Source organism: Trichechus manatus, unplaced genomic scaffold, assembly GCF_000243295.1.
Source record: "Trichechus manatus latirostris isolate Lorelei unplaced genomic scaffold, TriManLat1.0 scaffold00139, whole genome shotgun sequence".
In the NCBI taxonomy this organism is placed as follows: Eukaryota; Metazoa; Chordata; class Mammalia; order Sirenia; family Trichechidae; genus Trichechus; species Trichechus manatus.
In genome coordinates, this window is record NW_004444075.1 from 3,713,092 (window position 1) to 3,724,558 (window position 11,467).

General features: G+C 42.0%; 1 protein-coding gene across 1 annotated transcript in view; it reads left to right on the top strand.

The window, feature by feature from the left end:
- The window catches only part of LOC111822201 (mastermind-like protein 3), a 288,139-nt gene extending 286,306 nt beyond the window's left edge, over positions 1-1,833 (top strand). The window contains exon 2 of the mRNA XM_023739737.1: positions 88-1,833. Coding sequence (XP_023595505.1) covers positions 88-1,716 — 1,629 coding nt within the window. The 3' untranslated portion in view covers positions 1,717-1,833. The remainder of the gene's footprint in view (positions 1-87) is intronic.
- Positions 1,834-11,467: the final 9,634 nt, after the last annotated feature.

Below are 11,467 nucleotides of genomic sequence, written 5' to 3' on the forward strand. Positions count from 1 at the left end.
AGTTCATAGCAAAAGCACATCAGGATGCTTAAAGAGTAAAATATGACTTGAAAGATTTAGTTATCTTCTTTCCTTTTTCTTTTGCAGCTACAAGAGACTGTAAAAAGGAAGTTGGAAGGAGCCCGATCACCACTTAATGGAGACCAGCAGAATGGTGCTTGTGATGGGAGTTTTTCTCCAACTAGTAAGCGAATCCGAAAGGACATTCCTGCTGGGATGGAAACCATTAACAGTTTGCCCAACAACATGCCACTGCCTTCAGCTTCTCCTCTCCACCAACTTGACCTGAAGCCTTCTTTGCCCTTGCAGAATAGTGGAACACACCCTCCTGGGCTTCTAGAAGATCTGGGTAAGAATGGTAGGCTCCCAGAGATTAAACTTCCTGTAAATGGTTGCAATGACTTGGAAGATAGCTTCACCATCTTGCAGAGCAAGGACCTCAAACAAGAGTCTCTAGAAGACCCTACTGGCATAGACACATCAGAAACATCGCTTTCAAATCAGAACAAGCTGTTCTCAGACATTAACCTGAATGATCAGGAGTGGCAAGAATTAATAGATGAATTGGCTAACACAGTTCCTGAAGATGACATACAGGACCTGTTCAATGAAGACTTTGAAGAGAAGAAGGAGCCGGAATTCTCCCGGCCAGCGACTGAGACCCCCCTCTCCCAGGAGAGTGTGAGTGTGAAGAGTGACCCCTCTCACTCTCCTTTTGCACATGTCTCCATGGGATCTCCCCAAGCCAGGCCTTCTTCTTCTGGCCCTCCCTTTTCTACTGTTTCCACAGCCACTAGTTTACCTTCTGTTGCCAGCACTCCTGCAGCTCCAAACCCCACCAGCTCACCAGCAAACTGTGCTGTCCAGTCCCCTCAAACTCCAAACCAAGCCCACACTCCAGGCCAAGCTCCACCACGGCCTGGAAATAGTTATCTCCTTAATCCAGCAGCAGTGACGGTGGCAGGTTCAGGGTCAGGCCCTGTGGCTGTGCCCAGCTCTGACATGTCTCCAGCTGAGCAGCTTAAGCAGATGGCTGCACAGCAACAGCAAAGGGCCAAACTCATGCAACAGAAGCAGCAGCAACAACAACAACAGCAGCAGCAGCAACAACAGCAGCAACAGCAGCAACACTCAAATCAAACTTCAAGTTGGTCTCCCTTAGGGCCTCCATCCAGTCCATATGGAGCCGCCTTTACTACAGAAAAACCAAATAGCCCAATGATGTACCCCCAAGCCTTTAACAACCAAAACCCCATAGTGCCTCCAATGGCAAACAACCTGCAAAAGACGACAATGAATAACTACCTCCCTCAGAATCACATGAATATGATCAATCAGCAGCCAAATAACCTGGGTACAAACTCTTTAAACAAACAGCACAGTATTCTTACTTACGGCAACACTAAGCCTCTGACACATTTTAATGCAGACTTGAGTCAGAGAATGACACCACCAATGGCCAATCCCAACAAAAACCCCTTGCTGCCGTATCTCCAGCAGCAGCAACAGCAGCAGCAGCCGCCGCCTCCACCACACCTCCAGGCTCCTAGGGCACACCTGACTGAAGACCAGAAACGCATGCTTCTCATGAAGCAGAAAGGAGTGATGAACCAGCCCATGGCTTACACTGCACTTCCATCCCATGGTCAGGTAAGTGCAAAAGTGAGACACACTTCGCGCAGTTCTTGTGGTGCATTTCAGACTGTCAACGTGTGATGCGCGCCAGTCTTCAGCTGTACCTTACCCGTTGCCGTTGAGTCAGTTCCACCTCATAGCGACCCTATAGGACAGAGTAGAACTGCCTCATAGGGTTTCCAAGGCTGTAATCTTTACGGAAGCAGACTGCCACATCATTCTCCCGTGGAGTGTCTGGTGAATTCAAACCACCGATCTTTTGGTCCGCATCCGAGAGTTTTAACCACTGCGCCGCCAGGGCACCTGCTTCAGCTGTAGCAGTTTTTAATTACCTGCAGAAATCCTCCTTATACGTCCTCATGAGGTTGCCTGTTTGATTTCTTCCTTCATTTTAGAGATGGAAAAGGGTGGCACTTACAGTAAACTTCCCTGTATTTGAATGCCTAGGGATCAAACTTCCTTTATTCCCGGCAACAGCTGAGAAACCAAAAATTACATAAACTTCTCACTCTGAGGGAGGCAGGCTGCAAGAGGTCACACAGCAAAACATGGTGCCCCTCTGCAGCTGTGTACAATCCTAGACTTGGGATGGTGGGAAGATGAGAGCATTTAGAGATATCTACAGCGGTTTTATAGGGCCCTGAAAAACTTTCAACTGTCTTACTGAATTATGAGTAATTGGAAATCTCAATACTTGGTGTTCAAATGTGGGAGAGTTTTCTGTATTTTCAAACTGAGGTAGAGGATAGGTTTTTTTTTTTTTTTTTTTTTGTAGAACCATCCAACGTTCAACCGTCTGTTGCTGGTCTAGAGCAGTTAGAAGCTGTTTCAACTTAGTGACTTGGGAGTGAAGTAAAACCTCTCTCCTTCAGTCAGCTCTAATGCAGGAAAATTTGATGGTAAATGTATCTTAGTGCTGTATTAAATTAAAAGCTGCTCTTTCCTGCTGTCTTCCTTCATGACATCTTGCTTTAGGGGTGCAGGGCTGTCAATGATATGTGGTATAAATGAGTGGCGTCTGGTTGGTAGGGAATACTCATTGTCAAGCATTCCGCTCACCTCACCCTGACCAGTAGCAAATAGATGATGCTCCTTTAACTTAACACTTGATCTCCCTGAAGGAAAAGGGGAGTATAGAAATTGTGGACTGACCTTTCCCCTATGAGGATGAATTCATGAGGGATCGCTTTCCTGCCAAGTTCTAGTCTCTGCCTCAGTCCTCTTGGGAAGCAGATATTGGCATGCTCATTGGAGATTTTGCAGACAAGTCATTGCTTTAGAGACCATCATGTCCAAACAGGCTAACTAGTGCTTGGATGTGTGTCCACAGTTGGGTGAATTAGAAGGGAATGATGCAGGCAGATCTTGCATCACTGGGTGATTGTTTGCATTTTCTGTCTCCTGGTGTGCCTCGTTGCCCCCTTCCACTTACGCAAACCTAGCCCCCAAGCTTGATGGAGGCTGCTTGGCCAGACAGGGTGCTGGCCTGCAGAGACAGGTCTGAGCTCTGTAGCTTGGTTCTTGTCCTTCACAGCCTTCCAACCCCCAAATCTCACTGTGGTTTCTTGTCTGCACATGCCGGCCAGCTCTCATGAAACTCTCTCTGGATAAATAAAAATATAACTTAGTTTATATGTCAAATGCAGTCAGTAACTGGTAGGAAGAAAGAATCATTGAAATATGAACTTTATGTTTGATCATGGTTTAATTAAAAAATACACCATTGGAAAATGCAACATCTTATACACTTCAGTGTTAAGTTCAGAAGCAGGCAAAAATATAGGCAATACACTGGGCTGTTGGTTATCGCCCAGACTGTGAGCAGGTTTATGTGATCGCAAGCTGTAGAATGGACCGTTGTTAATCTTAATACAAATTGTGCTTCTACAGTCACTGTTTTACACCGTCTACAGTAAAGGATTTTCTCAGAGCCAGACCAAAGATGATTAATTCCAACTCACAGGCTCTGCAGACATGTGGGTATAATGATGCACCCACCCTTACTCCCCACCCTCACTAAATGGCTTTTGAGTTTGCTAACTTGGGATGAAGTTCCTGTCTTTGCTGGAACATGAATTTTAAGGTATGTATTTCAGGTCCTTGTGCTTGCCTTGCCTAACTATGAGTAACCAACGCCTTTAACTGGAGAGGTCGTGTTTTGAAGGGGCTCAGTCAGGTGAAGAAGCAAAAGTGATGGTTTTCCAGCTTAACTGTCCATCTCACCAGGTGCTTTCAGGGTGGGCAGCATCGTCTTCGTGAGACCTCATTAAATAATCCATGCTTAATCTCATAAAGAACCATCACCACAAGCACATTTTTAAATGAAATATTAACTCACCACTGTTTGAAACGAGCTTCAGAATACGTATATAAATATGTGAATATCTTTCTGCAAACATACCATTTATTTCATGCTTTTATCTAATTGTGGAGCAGTATTTACTTAGTTCTCAGAACAGTTAATTACACTATATGCAGGTGCATTGCACAAATACTAGCACAAATTACAGGTGTGATATAAAATATAATTATAGATAGGTGTAGTTCAAATTTGTGTGCTGCTGTTCCTAGTGAAAATCTACTTTATTCTTAGTTGGCCACAAGGTCCATGGTCAACTCTTAGTCTTAATGAATGACTTGAGCATCAACGCCAGTAGCAGAACACTGTTGTCGTTTTTGACTCATAGTGACCCCACATGACAGAGTAGAACTGTCCCTTTGGGTTTTCTAGGCTGTAGTCTTTACTGAAGCAGATTGCCAGGTCTTTCTCCTGCAGAGCTGCTGAGTGGGTTCAAACCATCAACCTTTTGGTTAGCGTCCTAGGGCTTAACCAGCTGAATCACCAGGGCTCCTTAGAAGAATACTGTTGTGTGTTGTTGTGCAACATTGAGTCGATTCCAGCTCATAGCAACTCTGTATGACAAAGTAAGCCCCATAGGGTTTCCTAGGCTGTAATCTTTATGGGAGCGGATCATCAGGTCTTTTCTCTCATGCAGCCACTGAGTGGGTTGGAATAGCCGACATTTCGGTTAGGAGGCGAACACTTAACCATTTGCACCACCAGAGCACCTTAACACTAAAAAAAAAAAAAAAAAATCAGTTGCCATCCAGTCGATTCTGACTCGTACTAACCCTACAGGACAGAGTAGAACTGCTCCATAGGGTTTCCAAGGAGTACCTGGTAGATTCAAACTGCTGACCTTTTGGTTAACAGCCAAACTCTTAACCACTGTGGCACCAGGGTTCTCAACCTTAACACTAGACACATTTATTTCAAGATAATTATTTTATACAGATATTTACTTATTTTAGACATTTGTAGAAAATACCATTTCTCTCAGAAATGAATAGAAATACACTCAATTCCTGGATATTTCAAAAAGGAGGGAGCCAAAAATAGAGAGAAACAAATAAACAAAAATTTAAATGTTTTGTGCAGTAATTCCACTTCTCAGATTACTATTCCTTGTAATCACAGAATGGAACAAAGATTTATGTACAAAGGTTATGCTCATGGTGTTGCTTATAATAATGAAAAATGGAACCAAAATAAGAATTTGGTAAAATAATGTGCATAAAAATCATTACATAAAAAAATGATTAATCACATGGAAATTCATGACATGGGTGAAATAAGATAGTCATAAAATAGTTTGTATGTTATAATCCAATTTGTGTATTTTAATTCGTGTAGAAAAATACTAAATAACCCAAATGTTAGGAATGGTATTTCTAGTTGGTAAAATTGTCGGTGATTATTGTTTTTCTCTGTATACTTCACTGGATTTTCTAAGTTTCCTATCATACATGTGTATGAATTTTATAATCAGGAAAAATATTTTTTTAAGGAAGGAAAACTGCCTGCTTAAAAAGTTTACACTTGGCTAATTCTTAAAAATAAATCCTTAGTTGACCCAATTTGCTGGTTGAATTGAGGTAATACCATTATATTCTATTCATTTGCGTGTATTAGTCATAAATCCCTACTTTAGGAGATAGTTCTAAAATCCTCTCCCCAAACTCACTCTCTCTCTCTCATTCTCTTTTTTTTTTTTTTTTTGAGTAGAATTACTAGGTCATAGGGTCCTTCATTGGCTGATTTTCAGAAGTAGATCACAGGGGAGGTGGGGCCAAGATGGTGGAGTAGTCAAATGCTTCCTGTGGTCCCTCTTACAACAAAGACCAAAAAAAAACAAGTGAATTGATCATATATGACAATCTAGGAGCCCTGAACATCAAAGGCAAAGTTGAGGAACTAGACTGAGTGGCAGGGGGAGGAAGAGATGGTTAGAAGCAGCGAGGAGTTGCCAGACCTCACCCGGCGGGATCCAACACCCTGCAGGCCAGATTGGCTGCGGTACACAGTGAGGCAAGCAGTGGCCTTCGGGACGTGTTGTTCCAGATCAGGAGAGACCGAGCAGCACAGTCTACTTAGGCCTCCAGAACCAGTGAAAAGCAGCACTGGATCAGCAAAAGATAAGTGCATGCGTCTAGCCTGCCACATGGATCAAAAAACACCTCATTTGGGAAGAACCTCTCTCCCATTTACCTGCCGCCTCCCCGCTCTGCACTGGGTCCCGGGCCAGCTTCAGAGATTGTCACATCCCCTGGGCCGGAAGTACGACCGATCATGCGCCCTGTGCCATTTTCCCAGCCTTGGAGAGGAAACAAATTAACAAACAAGAAAAAATAATCAGCCAGCTCCACTAAGACGGGAAATCAGGGCAGGCACAGCTCCTTTGCCTAGGTGCAGGCATAAGGGGTCCACAGACTTTGACTGCCTTTCACCCCCGCATAGACCTGTGTGGGCCAATTTCTACAGTGTAGGTAGGCCCTCATTAGCACAGTACAACAGGGTATATACCTGAAGATTAACTTCAACTGTATCAGCTATATGGTGAAGTGGCAGGTTCATGACATTTGACACTGCTGTGCCTATTAAGCAGGGTCCTCACCTACCCACATGAGGGGCCTGAGGACTGGTGGCTTCACCCATGCCACCTAGCCACCTGCGACAAGGGTCCAAGAATAAGTGGTGCCTCCCAGTGCTTACAGCCAACAGCATTGGGTGCCCATAGTGCGGCTGTAAAACCCACCCACCTATATGATCTAGGGAACAGGGACATGCTTTCATCCCAGACACTCATTGGCAGCTGTCAGCCCACTGCTTTGCTCAGCATGTGACTTGCTACTGCAGCCAGATACCTGTGCCTACACCAATCACCCCTGCTTGGAGGGGATTGTAGGTGAGAGCCTGCACCACACACTTGGTGACCGACTACATGGACACCTGAGCTGAATACATACCAGAACAGAAAACGGGCTCCTGGGCTCACATACCTAGTAACGGATCTAACCACCTGGTGACAGGACGTTAGAGCCTCAAAGTTGCCAATAATCACTAGCTCACATGAACAGGCTATTTGGGCATATCAAAACAAGAAGCTACGACACAGTAAGCAAACATTAAATAAATAAATAAATAACTTACTGATGGCTTGGAGACAACAGTCAAAGTCAAATCACATAAAGGGGCAGACCATGATGGCTTCAGCAAGCTCCCAAAACAAAGAATCAAGCAATTTTCTGGAGGAAGAGAACTTCCTGGAATTACTGGAGCTAGAATACAAAAGTTAATATACAGAACTCTTCAAGATATCAGTAAGGAGATCATGCCAAATGCAGAACAAGCCAAGGAACACACGGTCAAAGCAACAGAAGAACTTAATAAGATTAGAAAAGAGCATAAGGACAAATTTAACAGGCTGCAAGACTCCACAGAGAGACAGCAAACAGAATCCAATAACAATAAAATTTCAGGATTAGACAACTCAATAGAAACTTATCGGAGCAAAAATGAGGCAATAGAAGTCAGAATTAGTGAGATTAAGATAAAGCACTTGTCACCAACTTATTTGAGGAAAAATCAGATAATAGAATTTTAAAAACTGAAGAAACCCTAAGAATTATGTGGGACTCTATCAAGAGGAATAACCTATAAGTGATTGAGAGTACCAGAATGGGGCAGGGGTGGGGGGAGGTGTAACAGAAAAGACAGAGAATTGTTGAAGATTTGTTGGCAGAAAACTTCCCTGATATCACGAAACATGAGAAGATATCTATCAAAGGTGCTCATCAAAACCCACACAAGGTAGATCCCAAAAGAAAGCCACCAAGACATATTATAATGAAACTTGCCAAAACCAAAGATGAAAAGAGAATTTTAAGAGTGGCTAGGGATAAGCAAAAAGTCATCTACAAAGGAGACTAAGCTCGGACTATTGAGCAGAAACAATGCAGGCAAAAAGGCAATGGGATGACATGTATAAAGCCTTGAAGGAAAAAAATTGCCAGCCAAGAATTATATATCCAGCAAAACTGTCTTTCAAATACGATGCTGAAATTAGGGAAATTTGCAGATAAACATAAATTTAGGGAATTTGCAAAAACCAAACCAAAATTACAAGAAATACTAAAGGGAGTCCTCTGGTTAGAAAATCAATAACATCAGATAACAACCCAAGAGAAGAACACAGGGCAGAGCAACCAGATATTAACCCAGATAGGGAAGCCACAAAAATACATCAAAGCTAAAAACACTGAAGATAGGGAAACAGAGACGTCAATATGTAAAAGATGACAACATTAAAACAAAAAAGAGGGACTAAAAAATGTAGTCATCTTTCATATGGAGAGGAAGACAAGGCAATATAAAGAAAAAAAATCGGTTTAAACTTAGAAAAATAGGAGTAAATATTAAGGTAACCACAAAGGAAACTAAAATTCCTACACATCAAAATAAAAAACAAGCAAAACATAAAGACTCAGCAAATACAAAATCAACAGCAATGAAAAAGATGAAAAGAAAATACATAAAGAAAAACAACTCAGCACAGAAAATGAAGGGGAACAAAGAAACCATCAACAACACACACAAAAAAGACATCAAAATGACAGCACTAAACTCATACCTATCAATAATTACGCTGAATATAAATGGACTAAATGCACCAATAAAGAGAGTGGCAGAATGGATTAAAAAAACATGATCTGTCTATATGCTGCCTACAAGAAACGCACCTTGGACTTAAAGACACAAACAAACTAAAACTCTAAGGATGGGGAAAAAACACAATAAATGCTGGAGAGGTTGTGGAGAGACTGGAACACTTACACACTGCTGGTGGGAATGTAAAATGGTACAACCACTTGGAAATCGATATGGTGCTTCCTTAAAAAGCTAGAAATAGAAGCACCATAACAATCCAGAAATCCCACTCCTTGGAATATATCCTAGAGAAATAAGAGCCCTCACACGAATAGATAAATGCACACCCATGTTCATTGTAGCACTGTTCACAATAGCAAAAAGATGGAAGCAACCTAGGTGCCCATCAACGGATGAATGGATAAACAAAGTATGGTATATTCACACAATGCAATACTACACAACGATAAAGAACAACGATGAATCTGCAAAACATCTCATAACATGGATGAATCTGGAAGGCATTATGCTGAGTAAAATTAGTCAGTCTGAAAAGGACAAATATTGTATGAGATCACTATTATAAGAACTCTAGAAAAGGTTTAAACACAGAAGAAAACATCCTTTGATGGTTACAAGGGTAGGGAGGGAGGCAGAGGGGTATTCATTAACTAGATAGCAGACAAGAATTATCTTAGGTGAAGGGAAAGACAACACACAATACAGGGGAAGTCAGCACAACTGGACTAAACCAAAAGCTAAGAAGCATCCTGAATACAACCAAACACTTCGAGGGACAGAGTAGCAGGGATGGGGGTCTGGGGACCATGGCTTCAGGGGACATCTAGGTCAATTGGCATAACAAAGTTTATTAAGAAAATGTTCTGCATCCCACTTCGGTGAGTGACGTCTGGGATCTTAAAAGCTAGCAAGCGCCACCTAAGATGCATCAATTGGTCCCAACCCACCTGGAATAAAGGAGAACGAAGACCTCCAAAGACATAAGGAAAATATTAGCCCAAGAGACAGAAAGGGCCACATAGACCAGAGACTCCACCAGCCTGAGAACAGAAGAACTAGATGATACCCAGCTACCACCAATGACCATCCTGACAGCATAACAGAGAGTCCCTGATGGAGAAGGAGAAAAGTGGGGTGCAAAACTCAAATTCTAGTAAAAAGACTAGACCTAATGGTCTGATTGAGACTGGAAGGACCCCAAATGACATGGTCCCTGGACTCTCTTAGCCCAAAACTAAAACCATTCCTGAGGCCTACTCTTCAGACAAAGATTAGACTGGACTATAAGACATAAAAGGATACTTGCAAAGAGTGTGCTTCTTAGCTCAAGTAGATACATTAGTCTAAAAGGGCAGCTCCTGTCCAGAGGCAAGATGAGAAGGCAGAGAGGGTCAGGAGCTGGTTGAATGGACACAGGAAATCCAGGGTGGAAAGGAGGAGTGTGCTGTCACAGTATAGGGAGAGCAGCTAGGGTCACATAACAATGTGTGTATAAATTTTTGTATGACAAACTGACTTGAACTGTAAACTTTCACTTAAAGCACAATAAAAAAAAAAAAAAAGTAGATCACCAGGACTTTCTTCCAATACTCACTCTCTTTTCCTTTCGCTCTCTGTATCCCCTTTTTACCCCTTTTTCATTCTTCCCTTGATTCATATAAAATTTCAGCTAAAATAGTAACAGTAAAACATCACTAAAATCTCCACCATTAGAAGAATTTTTTTCCTTATTTTTTTAGTTTATATTCCTCTGATGAAATAACCAAAACTTTGGCCGTGTCTGTCTGTTACCTTTTCTAATTTTGAATTGCTCAAGAGCAGGGACTCTCTTCTCTCTTACACACACACACACACACACACACACACACACACATCACATGCATGCATGTACACGTGCAAACATACATTCTCTCTCTTTATCTCTCACATACACACACACACACTTTCTGTCTCTCAGCTAATTTTTGCAGTGCATAACACTGTGTCTTAAATATAAGGAGGTTTAACAAATCATTTGGTGATGATTATAAAAGTGGAGGCCAAAAGTATGTTTACAGTTGGGTATCAGCTCCAGTGGAGAGAACATTAGCAGAAATAACAGAGCTGCTTTTGAGATCAAATAGAACTGGGAAGGCAAGTCTAAAAAGAGCCCTTTGATTAAGAGGTGGTTATCTTGAACCAGTGGAACAACAATGAGATTACTGGGACTGCAAACTCAAATCTCCCGTCTGACAAACAAAAAACAATGGAGCAACTATGAAAGAAGTAAACCAAAGGCAAATGACTGCTTGCTGGACAAGAAAGATCACAAGGCTACCCAGAGCCCAAGAATAATTGCTATGTGGAATAGTGTAAAATGAATAATTTCAAAAATATGATGCTAATTTTTAGTAGCTGCAATCATAAGACTAGGTGAATCATAGACTGCTACTTTATTCTGTTTTTTTATTGTACTTTAAGGGAAAGTTTACAATTCATGTTAGTTTCTCATACAAAAATTTATACATGTATTGTTATGTGACCCTAATTGCTCTCCCTATATACTGTGACAGCACATTCCTCCTTTCCACCCCTGATTTCCTGTGTCCATTTAACCAGCTCCTGACCCTCTCTGCTTTCTCGTCTCACCTCTGGACAGGAGCTGCCCATTTAGTCTCATGTATCTACTTGAGCTAAGAAGTACACTCTTCACAAGTATCATTTTATGTCCCATAGTCCAGTCTAATCTTTGTCTGAAGAGTTGGCCTCGGGAATGGTTTTAGTTCCGGATTGACAGAAAGTCCGGGGGCCATGCCTTCTGGGGTTCCTCCAGTCTCAGTCAGA